Source organism: Artemia sp. Qi Xiang Cuo, chromosome 2, assembly GCF_049724085.1.
Source record: "Artemia sp. Qi Xiang Cuo chromosome 2, ASM4972408v1, whole genome shotgun sequence".
Lineage (NCBI taxonomy): Eukaryota > Metazoa > Arthropoda > Branchiopoda > Anostraca > Artemiidae > Artemia > Artemia sp. Qi Xiang Cuo.
Window position 1 is genome coordinate 41,988,425 of NC_142795.1, and position 18,863 is coordinate 42,007,287.

General features: G+C 35.7%; 1 protein-coding gene across 1 annotated transcript in view; it reads left to right on the forward strand.

The window, feature by feature from the left end:
• The first annotated feature begins 809 nt into the window (after positions 1-809).
• Positions 810-18,863, forward strand: part of LOC148955246 (uncharacterized) — a 36,217-nt gene continuing 18,163 nt past the window's right edge. Inside the window, exon 1 of the mRNA XM_089108119.1 lies at positions 810-836. Within this exon, the coding sequence (XP_088964245.1) occupies positions 834-836 (3 nt within the window). The 5' untranslated portion in view covers positions 810-833. The remainder of the gene's footprint in view (positions 837-18,863) is intronic.

Genomic DNA, 18,863 nt, shown 5'->3' on the forward strand with positions numbered 1-18,863 from the left:
ACCTACAGTTGTCAGAATTCGAAAAAATTAAACTCTTAACGAAACATACTTTATCTCAACTAAGTTTCGAGCTATCGCCCGTGAGAAAAGGGGCTCCCAGCTCTTCGGCGAAAGGGAAATTCCAGATGCCGTTAGAAGAAAGAGATTCTAAGGGCGCTTGTTTAACGTTATCTAGATTCTTCTTAGTTTATTCATGTCTTTATTTGCCCATTTTGTCAGAGTTGGCCAGTGAAACCACAATCAACAACAAAGGGGCTCATTGAAAGGGCTATATGAGCCACTTTCCGCGCTATGAGTTGTTGCAGATTTTGACGTCACTTTGGAAACTGTGTTCAAAAGTCGAACAGGGACACGGTAAAGAGCGAAATAAAATTATCTTTTTAGCCTTGCGAACACTTTGTCCCGTGGCAACCCCGACTACTGTTTAGCGTTCCATTTTAAAAAGTGTCATTATCGTTTCATTTCTTCACAATCAGTGGGTTTTCAGTCCCGATTTTTATAAAAAGTCTGTGTTTTTTCTTATAATGGGCCTATAGTCAAATACTAAAGAATAAGCCTGACGAGAGAAAGCAGAAACGGTTACACCCTTGCTTTGTCCGAAAAATCCAACATCATTTATTAACAGTCAACTCTGTTCTGAGGGACAAATACAAGCTCTTGACATGCGTAGCTTGATGACATAACACTTGTGTAGGTAAACTGAAACTTTCAAACGAACACTAGATACCACAAATGTGAGTAGACATTCAGGAGTTACTCACTTGTAGATACTAAACCGTAGCACGTAATCTTTATACGCTTCTAAAAGTCTAAGAAGGGAATTGAAAATTATTATGGTATGTTTGCAAAATTTCGGTAATTTGAATGAAATTGTAACTTTTTGTTAATATCCCCCCTTGTAGTTTGCCTAGAGAAGATATCCAAAGTATATTAATCGAAATATAATCTAGCCCCCCCCCCCATGTAATGTTAATCCAGTTATAGTTCCTTTGACATAGCATTATTTTTTAGGAGTTTCAAAAATTCTCCCAGGTTTAAATATGGTGAAGTCTGCTTTGACTTTTCAAACAATTACATAAAAAAAAACAAGTTTTTTAAACTGAAAGTAAGGAGCGACATTAAAACTTAAAACGAACAGAAATTATTCCGCATATGAAAGGGGCTGTCCCCTCCTCAACGCTTCGTTCTTTACGCTAAAGTTTTTTATTGTTTTAAAAAATAAAGTTGTGAGACAGAGTCAAACTTTAGCGTAAAGAGCGAGGCGTTGAGGAGGGGACAGCCCCTTTCATATACGGAATAATTTCTGTTCGTTTTAAGTTTTAATGTCGCTCCTTACTTTCAGTTTAAAAAGCGTGTTTTTTTTATTTAATTTCTGATCGTTTTTTAGTTAATGCAGCTTTTATTTTGGCTCACCGTCATTGAATAAGTAAACAAAATTTGCATAAAAATTTACTTTTCTTTTGCTAAATGGATGTCTCTAAATTTGGTTATGACGTAATTTACAAATTAACTTACGTAACTAACTTCTATTTTCGTATATTTTTCTTCTGGCAAAAAATACAAAATTTCAGATTTTTGCAGATATGAGCTTGAAACTTATGTAAAAGGGTTTTCTGATACGCTGAATCTGACGGTGTGATTTTCATTAAAATTCTTTCGCTTGTAGGGGATGTTTCCCCCCTCTTTAAAAATCGGGTAAATTTTTTCAGGCTCGTAGCCTTTGATGAGTAACACTAAAGTTAATAAAATTTATATATTTAGAATCAGCATTGTAAACCCATTCTTTTGATACATGTATTGATATCAAAATTCCGTTTTTAAAAGTTTCGATTACTATTGAGCTGTATCGCTTGTTTTTTTATTGTTTTTTTTTTATTACGTATATGTTATTACGTATATGAGGGGGTTCTCCCCTTAGTCAATACCACACTCTTTACGTTAAAAGTTAAAAAAAAAATTTAATTCACAAACCCCTGAATCACAAAGGCCGTTTAATTAGAATAGATAGCTCTTTTGAAAGCACTAAAAAAAACTGTAGCGTAAAGAGCGAGGTATTGACTTGGGGGAAAACCCCCTCATATACGTTATAATTTATGTTCGTTTTAAGTTCTAATGTTGCTTCTTATTTTCAGTTGAAAAAAAAACTTGTTTTTTTTTTAATTTTATTTCTGATCGTTTTTTAAATAATGCTTGGAAATCCGGAGCCCCCTTCATAGAAATGTCCCTTACCCCAAAGAAACATCCTCCACGGAAAGATTATCCCGAATAACCCCCTCCTCCAGCCCCACCCTCCAGAAAAAAATCCTTCCTGAAAATGTCTGTATACTTCCCAATCACCAATAAATAATGCTGGCAAGTCCGGCGCCCCCTTCCTGGCAATTTCCCTGCCCCCATGAAAACTTCCTTCATGGAAAGATCCTCCAACATAAACCCTGACCCATCCCCCCCCCCTCCCTCCTACCAGAAAAAAAACCTCCTGAAAACTTCCGTATACTTCCCAATAACCAATACTATATGTTAACATTGGGTAAAGTTCATAACTTTTAGCCCTCCCCCCGGGGACTTCGGGGGATTAAGTCATCCTAGACAAAGACATAGACAAAAGACATAGTTATCATATTTTCGACCATGCTGAACAAAATGGCTATCTCAAAATTTTGATCGGGTGACTTTGGGAAAAAAATGAGCGTGGGAGGGGGCCTAGTTGCCCTCCATTTTTTTGGGTCACTTAAAAAGGGCACTAGGACTTTTAATTTCCGTTCCAATGAGCCCTCCCACGATATTCTGGGACCACTGGGTCGATACGATCATCCTTGGGAAAAAAAAAAACAAAAAACAAATAAACACGCAGTCCGTGACCTTTCTTATGGCAAAAAATACAAAATTACACATTTTTGTAGATATGAACTTGAAACCTCTACGGTAGGGTTCTCTGATACGCTTAATATGATGGTGTGATTTTCATTAAGGTTCTATAGCTTTTAGGGGGTCTTTCCCCCTTTTTTTGAAAATCAGCCAAATTTTCTCAGGCGCGTAACTTTTGATGGGTAGCACTAAACTTGATGAAAGTTATATCTATTGGTATCAAAAACCCGTTTTCTAGAGTTTCGGTTACCATTGAGCCGGGTCACTCCTTACTTACAGTTCGTTACCATGAACTGTTTGATGACTGATTGGGAAATGCTGTTTTAGTCCTGCACATTCCCGCGTTTAACTAAACCACAATAGCATCTATAAATTACAAATAAAATTTTGGGCGGCGAGGCCTACCTGTAATAAGGATATTTATTTAATTGCTACTATGAAAAACCAGTGTTTATTTTCAAAGCATTTTCAGATTAAATGTTAAAAAAAAATAAATAAATAAAGAGCCATATCAAAACCATATGTGAAAAGAAATTAAGTCGTAGTCGTAGCCTATGATAGTTCAAACTGAACACTTACGGGGATTTCTATCAATAAATAAATGAAACCCACTATTCACAGAAATTATAATGAATCATAACGTCAAACAGAAAGATAACAGATTATACTATAAATAAATCCTGAAACGATCAAAAATCAGAGTGATAAGAAAAAAAATATGACAAACACGAGTAGGGCTAACACCCGATAAATCTTCCAATGGTCAGAGCGTCAAATGCAATCTACTAAAAAAAAGAAAAAAAATTAACCATTTTCTATTTTATAATGGTAACATGTATAGATAAAAAATCATTAGGATATCTGATATAATATCATTATTCTGGCGCACATACGATCTTTTGATTTAGTTAAGTACGCGTGTTGTTTCAGGAATATACTATTGAGGCACTCTGGAAAATCTTAGCTTAGCAAACTGTCTCTAATAGTTCCAAACTCATCGGACAGTCAAGACAAAACATAACAGCCTCTTCTACTAAAAACTGCCTATGCACAATTAGTAATTTGAATTATTTAGGGCCATTAACTATAAGGCAAGGGGGGTCATTGCCACCCAGGATGCATACTTATCAGAACTGTTGACTACTTTGATTTGACTAGCTATTTCAAAATTTTAATCTGACATCACGGAGGACCGGTTGCCCTCCATTCTTTTTTTGGCAAGTGAGCAGGGTGCCAAAACTTTCTATTTCCGATTGAATGAGCCCTGTTCCAAGGTTCTAGGACCACATCTTACATACGAATTGGACGAAAAAATAGCACATGTGCTTTGCATGGTTCTTTACTGAGGCAACGCTGGTGCTCTACGTATAACTTTTTATTCAATAGTCTTAAAGATGAAAGCTTTTCATAAATTTAATAAAATGCAGGTTATGGCTTCAAATTTCTTAAGGAAGCGCAGAATTTCTCCCAGCTTCAAAGTCGACTACCACTTATTTTTAACAAAAGGTTTTTATCATTATAGTAACACTAGTTTAATAGCTCAATACTGTGCAGTCAAATAAACTAGTAACGGAATGCTGTTTGTATTGATGGTATCCAGATTGATATTTTAAGATCAAGTAAGAAGTTCGCCAAATCTTTTGCAGAATTGTTTACAATTGAGTATCCCCTGAGAAAAGGTGCATGTGACCAGCAATAAGCTAGTAGTAGCTGCGGAGCATTCCTAGCAGAAGCTAAATACTAATAATACTTTCGGCATTCTTTGTGTCCCTGAAACTTCAAAAGGGAACAAAACATCAAATGCCAAAAGTAGGAAATCAATGCAGACTAATGATAAGAAGAAAAATAAAGTTTAGTCAAGTTTTTTCCATTTTTCAACAGTTGTGTCATCTTGTATTAAGGCTCAAATTCCTCAATTTCACGGGAAAAGACTGTAATTCTATTGAGGGTTTTGTCTCGTGGCTGCTGTTGAATTTAACCTTCTTAGCTTCTATCACGGTTGCAGCGATGGATGCCACCTAGAAAAGAACGAGCTTCGGCCTATAGTAACCAAAAATTGAAAGATGTGGTTTGAAAGTTGATTCCCGTTTTCATTGGAGATTCTATATCAAAAACGTCAAACAAAACCTCTATTGGTTTCATACACCAAACAAAACGGCCAACTGAAAACCACATTTTCCATTTCAATATTTAAAAAAAATCTTCTTGTGCTTCCATTGTTTGGTAAGCTTTCCGTTAGGTTCGTAAAAAAAATTAAAAATGAAAACGGAGTCTTAGGTGTAAAAAATGGCTAATTGTTTCTGATCCGAATATGGTAACATATATTTTGGTTCAACTTAATAGTAATTTGCAGTTACGATACATATTCTATTGAAATTAGTAAAAAAAAAAAACATGAAACGCTTGAAGATGGTGACAAATCGAAATGAGGGTGAACCATTTGAATCTTTAAAGGAACTAAATGTTTAAATGAAAGTTTACCACTCCTCCCCCATCTCGAGAACCAAGGAAAATCACCTTTCACATTCGATAAACGTGATGTATCTTTTCTTCTTTTTCTCTTTTCACCAGCCCTTTAGGACTATTGAAATGCCGTAGAGGATGAATAAGGGCCCATTTTAAATCGTTAGGGTACAATTAAAAAAAAAAAAAATAATAAGAAATGGTGCCAAAAGCAAGTTTTGGACTGAATAATAATTTTGGAATACATGAACATATATTCCATACATATTCCAAATATAATCCAATACATGAAAATATTTTGGAGAAGTCCAAAATAATAATTTTGGACTGATACTATCGAGTGAAAAGTTTTAAGCTAGCCAAAGATATTTATTTAAGTTCACGGTTTTGAGAATATGCGTACTGTAAGGTAGTGGCTCATTTGTCTCTAAAACTTTCATTCCTATTTTCGCATTGAATATGTTTTCAGTTTAATACAAATTCAATTCCCTCCTTTATTTTGCTGGTTTTAACCCCGCCCCTCAATTTACCAGATCCACCACTGTGTAGCCTGGAAAGACGCAATATCCTAATCTTATTGCTTTTCACTGTTCATTTTGTCTATGTTGAATCAAACAGTGCGTGATAAGGAAGGGACGACTTGGCTAAATTGCAACGGGAACTCCAAAAAACGAATTTTTTATGCCGATAGATGCATCTAAAAAATTGGCTTTTTATGCTGATTCCAAATATATAAGATTCATCAAGTTTTAAGCATCAAAAGTTATAAGCCAGAAAAAATTTGCCTGATTTTCTTAAAAGGGGTAAACACCCCCGAAAAGCTAAGGAATCTTAATGAAAATCACGCGATCAGATTCAGCGTATCAGACAAATCTACTTTAGAGGTTTCAAGCTCCCATCTAAAAAAAATGTGGAATTGTGTATTATTTTTTTTGCAAGACGAAAGATCACGTTTGCGTGTTCATTTGCTTATGGGTTTTATTTTTTTTTACCCCAGGAGTTATCTTATCAAACCAATGGTCTTAAAATATCGGGAGAGGGCTTATTTGAGTGGAAATTAAATGTTGGATTTCCATTTTTAAGGGAAAAAAGATTTGAAGGTAAATAGCCCTGCTCCCACACCCCTTTTTTCCCCAAACTCGTACAATCAAAATTTGAGATAGCCATTTTCTTCAGCATAGTTGAAAAGTCCAATAGGTATGCCTTTGGAGATAACATGACCCCAACACCCCCTGGGGAAAGGGCTTTAAGTTATGTTATTGGCCCATTGTTTACGTATAGTATTTGTTATTGGGAAGTATACAAACATTTTCTGGGGTGAGGGGAAATTTTCTGATGGGGGGATTTTCAATGGGGAGAATGTTCTTTCGAGAGGGATAGTTTTCGGGAGGGGGTGACTTCCAGGTTAAATTTAAAAATGGGGGAATTTGCCGAAATTCCAATTTGAAATTCTTTTTATTTGCCTTACTTTTTCTTTGCCGACTTAATTTTACTTACGGAGATATTCCGGGGAAAGTTTTCAAGGGGAAATTTTCAGCATGATTGGAATTGCTTGGAGGATTTTTCCGTATGGTATTGGAATTTGGGGGGGGGGGGTGAGAAATTCTTCATGGAGGAATTTTCCACGTGAGCAACTTTCCATTGGGGGGGGGGGAGTATTTCCAGGAAAACAAATTTTACGGAGGATAGATTTCCGAAATGATTTGGAATATGATCAAAAATTAAAATCTTTTTCAAATGAAAGTATACTAAGAAGAATATTTTAGGCAGAATCTTCCGCGGGAAATTTTCGGGGGAGAATTTTCCATGGAGGGGGAGCCGGCATTATATGAAAAATGATCAGAATTTAAATTTGAAAAAACAAGTTTTTTCAGCTGAAAGTAAGGAGCAACATAAAAAAATAAAACGAACAGAAACTATTCCGTATATGAGGGGGTTGCCTCTCCTCAATACCTCACTCTTTACGCTAAAGTTTGTCTTTTTGTCCCAATCTCATAAGAACGACTCCTGAAACACAAGGGCTGTTTAGTTAGAACAAGATGCCTTTTGAAAGTACTAAGAAACTTTAGCGTGGAGAGCAAGGTATTGATGAGGATGCAAGCCCCCTCGTATATGGAATAATTTTTGTTCGTTTTAAGTTTTAATATTGCTCCTTACTTTCAAAAACTTGTTGTTTTTTATATTTGATCTTTACACAGACTGATTCAAACTGTTTCCTTCTATAGTCTGTGGCAACATTTGCATCCCGGCTGATTTATGCAAAAGTGAAAGAACTAAAACGAGTATATAAATGGGAATAATAAATTGCGGGATGCGGATACGAATCTAGCAACATGCATTATTCACATTTTTCATATATACATGTTTTACGTCACACCTTTAAGGTTACTCTTACAATGTCTAAACGATTCATGGTTAAGTAAACTAAATTCTGACCACAAAATTACAGCGCAATCAGATCAGATATATAATATTAATTAATTAAAAAAAACATTTCCCACAAAATAAGTTTTTCAAAAAAAATTAAAGAACTCTAATAAACCAAAAATAAACAAATATAGAATCAAATTATCTACCTAGCATTCAAACACGACAAATCTGTATCAATAAATACATGAAATCCAAAACAAATAGAAATTAAAATAAATAACAGTCATACTCGAAACGAGCAGAAATTAATATGAGTAGGGTTCTAAACCCCTATGCTTTCTAAAATCTAGAATATAATTTGTACTTTACTGAAAAAATTAAAATGAATTTACTCCAAAAAAAAATTTGCAACGCCAGTTTAATATACATATTCTCACATTAATTCCTCAAAGTCTCAATTAATTTTTGATTTCATAAAGTTATAAAAGCAAAAACATTTAAAAGAACATTTAAAACATTTCTAATTGAATGAGCCCTTTATGAAGTTTCTACAACAACCTTTTCTATAAAATCTTATATGCCCTCAGGACATAACTTACAACTCTTTCCCTGAGGGGTGTGGGGGAGTTTGTCATCCTCAAAAAATAATTTCCAGAACTTCCAACAACGTTGAACAAAATTGCTACTTAAAAATTTTGATCCAACATGTTCGAAGAAATGGTGGGTGTGAGAGGGGGGCTAGCTGCCCTCTAATTGCTTACGACTTTTATAAAGGGCAAAAGCTCGTTGAATTTTCAACCGAATGAACCCTTTTTGAAGTTTCTACGACAATGCTTTCTATAAAGACCTTATATGCCCCAAGGGCATAACTTACAGCCCCTGTCCTGAGGGCTCTGAGGGGGTTATCATCCTGAATGACCTCAAAGACCTAATTTCCGGAACTTTCAACTACGTTGAACAGAATGGCTATCTTAAAATTTTAATTGCATGTGTTTGGGGAAATGGTGGGCGGGAGAGGGCGTTAGTTGCCCTCCAATCAATTTCAACCATAAAAAGGGCACATGCCCTTTGAATTTCCCATCGAAGGAGCCCTCTTAGAAGTTTCTACGATAACGGTTTCAATAAAGACCTTATATGCCCCAGGGCATAACTTACAACCCTTGCCCTGAGGGCTGTGGGGGGGGGGGCATTGTCTTCCTCAAAGACATAATTTCCAGATAACTTCCAGAAGGACATAAGTGCCCTGGCCTAAAGAAACAAATAAATCAATAATACATTGTGCAAACATCGTTCTTTACTTAGGGAGCGCTATTGCGCTTCCTATGATTTATATATAAAAAGTTTTTTCTCATAAAAAGTTTTGGAAAACAGGTTTCTTTCCAAAAAATTTTCGGAATATTCTTTAACTTGCCTGTTTTTGCAAATGCATTGTCTGAGAAAATATTTTTCCAATTTATTCAGGGCTTTTTGATAATTTATTTTATATTTCATGTCTCTTTTGTCGGAAATACTTGTCCATTTCAGTCAATATTTGTTCAGCCCAATATTGCTGTTAATCTTGCATAATCTGTCCCGACTAAAAGATTCTGAAAAGTACACTAATTGAAACAGTCCTGTATATACATATATATATATATATATATATATATATATATATATATATATATATATATATATATATATATATATATATATATATATATATATATATATATATATATATATATATATATATATTAAAAAAGGGCTTTTATGAATTTTGAAGGCAGTAGGCATTGAATTTATACTTGTCATAAGGTTTTTGAACTTTCAAAATTTTTCCCTGTTTTAGGGGGAAATATTTTTGGGTGTGATGCTCTTGAGTTTCTAGAGACCCTGAAGACGACTGTAAGAAGAACGATTGATAAGCTTTGTAAATATGTCAATGAAGAGGTGAAGGAAAGAACGGAAATTTAAGCTATTTATCTATTTAGTGGGAGAGAAGAAGAAGAGTGTATTTACTTAATTTATTTTAAGTTATATTAATTAATAACCTTTCAAAAACCTTTGACAAGTAAATTTTGGACGCTGAGATTGCCTATTTTTACACATCCTTATTTTTTCTGACATTTTTCAGAAAAAGATAATAATATTATATCTAAATATTAGATATGCCAGCTATGGCGATCTTGTTAGAAATCAGAAATACAGTGTTTTTAGCCTAATTTTCTATCTTTCACATTAAGTGGTAAAACAAATTATAATTATTGCTTCTTTTATAACATATAAATTTTTTTCATAACACGTTTATAAATTTTTTTTTATTCTGAAATAGAGTTCGTTCTTTACTAGATTGTGTTTGACGACACAACCATGACACTCTTGCCATATAATATACTTAAAAATATATTTTTGTCAGGATAAATAATCTATCTACTTCTTTTGGCTGCCATGTGCACCTCCTATGGGCTGTCATTTGCAAAGTTTGCAAGGTGCTTGTAGTGGTACAGCGGCTTGATCCCTGCTAGGCGTTATAGGACCTGGGGTTTGATCCTAGCAGCCGCAGCGCCAACGCAAGAACCTTTTAGTATAAAAGCGTCATTAAGTCATAGACTAGATGGGGTGAATAAAAATTTCCAAGCATTAGAGGGGGCTCCCACCCCTCAAGGCCCTTCACAAAGAATAGTAAAGTGAATTAACTCAATACGAGGAATCGAGTCATATACAGCTGGCGACACCTCTAGTGAAAAGAAAATAAAACACCTTCTCACAATTAAATACCTACTTGCTCGTCTGAACAGTACAATTTTTCCCCATTTTTTTTTCTTTTTTTTTTAAGCTGCGAAGTGACTTTATTTTCTTTAAACACAGAAAGCCTACAAAATCAACATTTAAATAATAAGCCTACAAACTTTATTAAAGATACAAGTTTTCATATTTATCAACTTGCCTTTTCGAATAGCTTTAACAGGAAATGGCAATATCCAAGTTGAAAATCATCAAAGGCTAGAAAATTCCATAATCCTAATTTGAAGCAGTTGCCAGGCTTTCGAGAACTTCTTCAACTTAGACCCCTTCGGAGAAGGTACTATTGCTTTATTACTAGATGGATTTCCCAACTAACAAATTTAAAGATGTTTTCATCTGTGTTTATTAGTTCTAGGTTTCTCTAAGCTTCAAGAAACGGAAAAACAAATTTCATCTTGGGTAATTAACAATTAAAAGAAAGGATCTTAGCAAAGGACAAATTTGTGTGAAAATAAACACGAGTCAGTGCACTAAATTAAAGATAGAAACTAATATAACTAATTAAAAAACATGAAGAACATCATGGAGAATCCATAGCAGAAATGACGTAGACAGCATGATTTGTTAAAAAAAAATATATATATAAATTTGTAATGATGGACCTTTTAGTATAAAAGCGTCATTAAGTCATAGGTCATTATATGACCTATAAAACAGAGGCACCACACTTGTGCTGCCTAAAGAACCATAAACCCTCGAAGTATTGTTGTTGTTTTCGTTTTCCCCGCCACTTAGTATGGAAGAGGTGGCCGTAGGAACATCGAGGGGGGCTCATTCAACTGAAAACCAATATTTCTAGTGGCATTTTTAAGATGGCATCTTTCCTCCCTTTTTTGCCCTTGTTTGCTAAATGGCCCCCCTGTAACTCCCAAAACATCCAACCAAAGTTTTGAGTTAGTTAGTTCAAAACATTCAAAAGTTCCAATAAGTAAGACTCTGAGGAAGTCATGGCTTCCACAAGCCCTGGGGTAAAGGTTGTACAAAATGTAGATTGCCAGTTGCTTAAACATAGGTCTTAGAATGAAACTTTGGTCTTAGAATGAAACTACCCTGAAACTTTAAAGGATGGCTCTCTGGGTCAAAAGGATCAAAAGGTTTGTTGCAGGATATAAGGGAAGGGGTAGGGGCCTTTCAATGAAAAAGAACGTTATGTCCCCGATCAACCTGAAACTTACAGCAGCAAGTTCTTGGGCCAAGAGGATCCTAATGTACGAAAAGAATTCCTGGGTACAGGGCTAGAAATTGCCAAACAAAATTCTGCTGCCAACTTCTCATTTGAGGATGGTTGCAAAAACTTAGGAGGGGGCTCATATGATTGGAAACTGAAAGTTCGGATACCCTTTCTAAGGACCGATGTTAACTCGAGAACAACCAACCTTCCTGCCTGGGTTATTGCTTGAATCTAACAGTTCATAGTAACGAACTCTAAGTAAGGAGCGATACGGCGCTATAGTAACCATAACTCTAAAAAACAGAGTTTTGATAACAATAGATGCATCAAAAGAGTTGAATTTTTGTGCTGATTAAAAATGTGTAAAGTTCATTAAGTTTAATGCTACCGATCAAAAGTTACGGCCCCGAGAAAATATTCGCGATTTTTGAAAAAGTAGGTAGAACAAAACCCCAAAGCGTCAAGCTATCTTAATAAAATTTATGCCAACAGATTCAGCATATCAGAAAACCCTACTGTAGAGGTTTTAAGTTCCTATCTGCAAGAATGAGATATTTTGAATTTTTTTGCCAGAAGAAAGTTCACGGACGCCTGTTTAATTTTTTTTTTTTTTTTTTTTTTTTTTTTTTTTTTATCAGAGGTGATCGTATCAAACCAGTGATCCTAGAAGATCGGGACAGCGCTTGAATGATCGGAAATTGAAAGTTCTATTGTCCTTTTTAAGTAACCAAAAAGAATGGAGGGTAACAAGCCCCTCTCCCCACCCCTTCCCCCCCAAACTCGTCTGATGAAAATTTTGAGATAACCATTTTGTTCATCGTAGTTAAAAGGTCCAATAGCTATGTTTTTGGGGATAGCATGACCCCCCCCCAGGGACGTACGCAGGAGGGAGGCCTCCGGCCCCCCCTCCCCCCTGAAATCTCCCGATTTTTTTCCTTTTCCCATAATAAAAAATCAAGTTTTGTATATAACGTGATATTATGTCTAACCAATCAGAAGGTGTAGGGGTGAAGCTGTTACGCAAAGAATAATATATATATATATATATATTGTCCACATATATATGTGGACTTGTCTTGTGGAGCTATTTAAAAAAAAAATTAATTTCTGTTCGTTTTTTATCTACATAGTCTTTTTGATGGAAAAAAATAGATCTTTTCAGTTTTTCTATAAGAGTTTTTCTAGTTTTTCTAGTTTTGGGAATTAATAGGATTCGAACCCGCAATGAATAGAAGTTTGGTAAATATATAAACCGAACTCTGGCCCAAACCTGTGTTGAAAAATGTAGAATAAGTTTTAGGAGACTTGTCAGTTATCTGGCCTCCCCCAGGCCATTCAGCGTGTCCCCAGGTGGCAAAAGGGGAACGCTCTACAGATATGTAGAGTACCTCATAGGAGGCACGGATTAAGGGGGGACCTTGTCCCTGGGGGTCCCTAATAGAAACTTGGGCACCCTCGCCCGGGGTCATCAATAAAGGCGGAGGAGGAAGAAGGCCCCTCAAATGTACACTCAAAAGGGCCCACTGGTTTGTCCACAAGTCCCATGAGTTGCAAACCTTCTCCCAGTAATAGCTTAAATTGCATGGTGATGCAGAACACCATCGCAGGAGGATCCTCTATAGGAGGACAACTGTGTCAGGGCGCAAGATCCAGATCTATGGACAACGGCCTCTGCAAAGGGCTACCTCGACCCTTTCGGGGCACCCGCAAGACTGGGGACCTTGCGGTCAACTCTATTCCCACTTGAGGAGTGGCGCCCTTCGAGGAAATTATAGCTTAGTAAACGACACAGCATTCGCACAGGATTCTGACTAATGGATAATTTTTCTGGGCTTGGTATGTTTTGATGGGCGTCTTTGGACTGAAAAACCTCTTCCTAGCTAGTTTATCTATTATGGGCTGTTTCCTCCTAGCAGCATAATGTTTGCACGCATACATATATGATGGGCCGGAGGTAATAGGATTGAGATTGCCTGTGCAGGATTTTTGACTCTTATTTATGGAAGAGCATTGCCAAGTGCTGAAAACCATGTTGTGACCAAGATGGGCCCAGGATTGCACAAAGCCTCCATTCATGGAGGTCCCAGGGACCTCTTGCTGTCCGGTTCTAAGCCGGCTTAAGCACTTCGGTGTAGACTTGAGAAGAGATGTGATCCCCGTCCTGCACTGGTATCCGGGATCATTGCTTTTCCTGAGACGAAAATAGTTTCAATGAATTAAAGAACATGAAAATAGGAACTTGGAAGGTTACGACATTAAAAATGACTATTATAGCAAAATATAGACTGACGAATTCAGACGATTCGAACTGGGTTTATTAAGCATTTCAGATACTCATATCCCAGGAATAGGAAGCAGGAAATTAGGTGATATAGAATTTGTTTACTCAGGCAGGAAGCATGGAGTGTAGGGCTCATGATGAATAAGGGAGCTGCTAAGTCTTGTTGGGCTGGGAAGGTATTAATAATAGAATACTAATTGCTAATTTTATGACTAAAAAATTCAGGGTATCAGTTATAGTAGTATATACCCCTGTAGAGCCGACTGACGGAAAAACAGGTGACTCAGATGGATTTTACTTACAGTTAAAGGAGCAAATAGAGAGGGTCTCAGGCATAAAAATGGTGTTTTTACTAGGATATTTTAACTACCAGATTGGTAGAAATAGGGATAGATGGTATCCTCGCCTAGGTAAATTTGGTGTACGAAAAGAAAACAGTAATGGATACAGACTTTTACAATTTTGTAAGTATAACAATCTAGTTATAACCAACACGGTGTTTGGTCATTAAATGGCTCATAAGTTAACATGGTATTCAAGTGATGGTAAGACAGCAAACCTTATTGATTATGTTATAGTAAACAGAAGACTGGCAGGATCGATACAGGATACTAGGGTATATAGGAGAGCTGTTATTGATGTTAAAAGTGAAGATCGCCAACTGTTAGTGTCTAGGGTTAATTTAAAGCTCAAATTTCAGAAGGGTAACTATCTCTCGGGAAGTTATGATGTTGGTAGACTCAAGGATGAGAATTTGAGAGAAACTTTCAAGGAATAGTTGAATACTAAACCTTAGAGTTTAAAATTTTATAATGTGGAAGATGGTTGGAATAATTTTAGAAAAATATTTTGTGAAGTTGCTGAAGGTGTATTATGGAAGAAAGCTAGAACTGCAGCTAAGAATATTAGTGAAAAAGCTTTATGTTTAATAGAAAGGAGAAAGGACTTGTACAAGAATTATCTGAGTGATAGATCGTATGAAAAGAAAAGAAATGTAAAGAAAGTGGAAGTAGTAAGCGCCCAATTACTTGAAAATATACACACAAACTTACGCCTGAGGCATGGATATGTGTGTAAGTTTTCAAGTAATTGGGTTACCAGGGTCATTTGCCTATTACAATGACCTTCCGGTTTTTCTGGTAGGTAATTCTAATCTAGAGGTCAATACATCTTTCAGAGAGGAACGAGTACGCAATACCGGTCCTAGTGTGATTGATTTTTTTGACAATTGTCTTTAGTCAAGACTGGTTTGTTAAGAATGTGTTGTTGCTAAAGCTAACTCTAATTGGAAAAAAGGGTTATAAAGCTTTTTGTTTTTGATCAGAATTGCACAATGAATGTATCGTTTGACGTGGGAATTTTTTATGAGCCAATCAGAGGTTGTTTAATATATGATAACTTGATTTGTGGTTGGGATTTGAATAAAAGAAATGGTTATGTTATTTGCTTGCATGTATAGGAATTCCCATCTTATTTGCTTGCATGTATAGGTATTCCCTTGTTATTTGCTTGCATGTATAGGAATTCCCATGTTATCTGCTTGCGTGTATAGGAATTCCCTTGTTATTTGCTTGCGTGTATAGGAATTACAAAGATAATTGCTAGCATCTATAGGAATTCAAAGGTTAATTAATTGAAAGAATAGTATTTCCCATGTTATTTGAGATAGTTTATAGGAATTCAAATGTTCTTTTCGAGAAATTATATAAATTCCAATGTTATTTGCTAGCTTGTATATGAATTCCCATTTTATTTTTCTTGCGTGTATAGGAATTCCCTTGTTATTTGCTTGCATGTATAGGAATTCCCAAGTTATTTGCTTGCGTGTATAGGAATTCCCTTGTTATTTTCTTGCATGTATAGGAATTCCCATGTTATTTGCTTGCTTGTATAGGAATTCCCATGGTATTTGCTTGCATGTATAGGAATTCCCATGTTATTTGTTTGAGCGTATAGGAATTCCCATGTTATTTGCTTGCATGTATAGGAACTCCCATGTTATTTGCTTGCATGTATAGGAATTGCCATGTTATTTTGATTGCGTGTATAGGAATTCCCATGTTATTTGATTGCGTGTATAGGAATTCCCATGTTATTTGCTTGCATGTATAGGAATTCCCTTGTTATTTCCTTGCATGTATAGGAATTCCCTTGTTATTTGATTGCGTGTATAGGAATTCCCATGTTATTTGCTTGCATGTGTAGGAATTCTCATGTTATTTTCTTGCTTGCATCGGAATTTACTTGTTATTTGCTTGCATGTATAGGAATTCCCTTGTTATTTGCTTGCATGTATAGGAATTCCCATGTTATTTGTTTTGCATGTATAGGAATTCCTATGTTATTTGCTTGCGTGTATAGGAATTCCCATGTTATTTGCTTGCGTGTATAGGAATTCCCAAGTTATTTGCTTGCATGTATAGTAATTCCCATGTTATTTGCTTGCGTGTATAGATATTCCCTTGTTATTTGCTTGCATGTATAGGAATTCACATGTTATTTGCGTTATTGTCTTTGAAGTCCCTTTTTATTTTATTTCATTGAAATGTTTTAACCATTTATTTGCTTGCATGTCTATGAATTCCCAGTTTATTTTATATATAGTCTATGAACTACAATTTTTGTTTATTGACTGTTTATGAATTCCCAAGTTATTTTGATTGCGTGTATAGGAATTCCCATGTTATTTGCTTGCGTGTATAGGAATTCCCATGTTATTTGCTTGCATGTCTTTGTGAGCCTCTTTTGGCTGTTTGTGTCTTTTCGGGCATTGTGTCTCTCTGTTGGATGTGTGCGTCTCTTGTCTCTTTGGGCTGTGTGTCTCTTTGACCTGTTTGAGTCTTTTTGGTCTGTTTGTGTGTCTCTTTGAGCTGTTTGAGTCTTTTTGGTCTGTTTTTGTCTCTTTGGGCTGTTTGAGTCTTTTTTGGGCTGTGTTTGTCTCTTTGGGCTTCTGTCTCTTTGGGCTGTTTGTGTTTCTTTGGGCTATGTGTATCTCTTTGGGCTGTTTGAGTCATTTTGGTCTGTGTGTCTTTCTTTTGGCTGTTTGTGTCTCTTAGGGGTCGTGTGTGCCTCTTTGGGCTATATGTGTCTGTGTGGGACGTTTGAATCTGTTGGTCTGTATGTGTCTGTATGGGCGGTTTTTTTTTTTGGTGTGTGTGTGTTTCTTTGGGCTTTATGCGTCTCTTTGGGCTGTACGTCTCGTTGGACTGTTTGAGTATTTTTGATCTGTTTGTGTCTCTTGGAGATGTTTGAGTCTATTTTTGGATTTGATTGTCTCTTTGGGCTTCTTTCTCTTTTTGCTGTTTGTGTTTCTTTGTTTTACTTGTGTATCTTTGGGATGTTTGAGTCATTTTTGTCTTTGTGTGTGTCTCTTTAGGCTGTATGTCTCTTTGGGCAGTTTGAATCTTTTTGGTCTGTATGTGTTTTTTTGGGCTGTTTTTGTGTATTAGAGGCCATGTTTGTCTCTTTGGGCAAGTTGTGTCTCTTTGGAGGGTTTGAATCTTTTTGGTATGTATGTCTCTGTATGGGCGTTTTTTTTTGTCTTTGATCTGTGTGTTTGTCTCTTTGGGCTTTTTGTGTCTCTTAGGACTGTGTGTATGTCTCTTTAGACTGTGTGTGTGTCTTTTTGGGCAGTGTGTGTCTCTTTATGCTGTATATCTCTTTGGGCAGTTTGAATCTTGATGGTCTGTGTGTGCCTCTTTTGGCTGTTTGTGTCTTTTTGGGCTTTGTGTCTCTCTGTTGGATGTGTGCTTCTCTTTGGGCCGTGTACGTCTCTTTGAGCTGGATGTGTTTCTTTGGGCTGTGGGTGTCTCTTTGTGATGTATGTGTCTCTTTAGGCTGTGTGTGTCTCGTTGGACTGTGTGTCTTTTTGGGGTGTCTGAGTCTTTTTGGTCTATGTTTGTCTCTTTGGGCTGTTTGTGTCTCTTTGAGCTGTGTATGTTTCTTTGGGCTTTGTGTGTCTCTTTGAGCTATGTGTCAATAAGTTTAAGCAATAAATATATTTAAGCTTAACCCGTCTTTATTCTTTGGAATAGTTCTATTGTAAGCAAGTAACAAACTCTTTCCTGAAGTCACCTCTTGGATACACAATGCAGAAACTTCATTTAAGAAACTATGAAAAAATTGTAAGTAAGTAACAAATTCTTTCTTGAGGTCACCTCTTGGATACACAATACACAAATTTCATTAAAGAAATTATGAAAAAATTGTAAGTAAATAGCAAATACTTTCTTGACTTCACCAGCTGGATAAACAAAAAGAAATTTCGTTCAAGAAATTATTACAAAATTCTAAGTAAGTAACAAACTCTTTCTTGAAGTTACCTCATGGATACACAATGCAGAAACTTCATTTAAGAAATTATGAAAAAATTGGAAGCAAGTTGCAAACTCTTTCATGAAGTCACCTCGTGGAAATGAAAAAATTGTTAGTAAGTAGCAAATTCTTTTTTGAATTCACCTGCTTGATAAACAAAAAAATACATTTCGTTCAAGAAACTATGACAAAATTCCAAGTAAGTAACAAACTCTTTATTGTTTTCATGACTTAGATACACGATTTAGAAATTAAATTCAAGAAATTATGAAAAAATTCTCAGTCTAAGTAGCAAATTCTTTCTTGAATTCACCTGTTAGATAAACAAAAAGACATTTCGTTCATGAAATTATGACAAAATTCTAAGTAAGTAACAAACTCTTTATTGTTTTTGTGAGTTAGATAAACGATGTAGAAATTAATTTAAAGAAATTATGAAAAAATTCACAGTAAGTAACTATTTCTTTCTTGAAGTCAACTCGTAAGTAACAATTTCTTTCTTGAAGTCAACTCTTGGATACACAATACGGGAATTTCATTCAAGAAATTATGAAAAAATTGTAACTAAGTAGCAAATTCTTTCTCGAATTCACTTGTTGAATAAACAAAAAG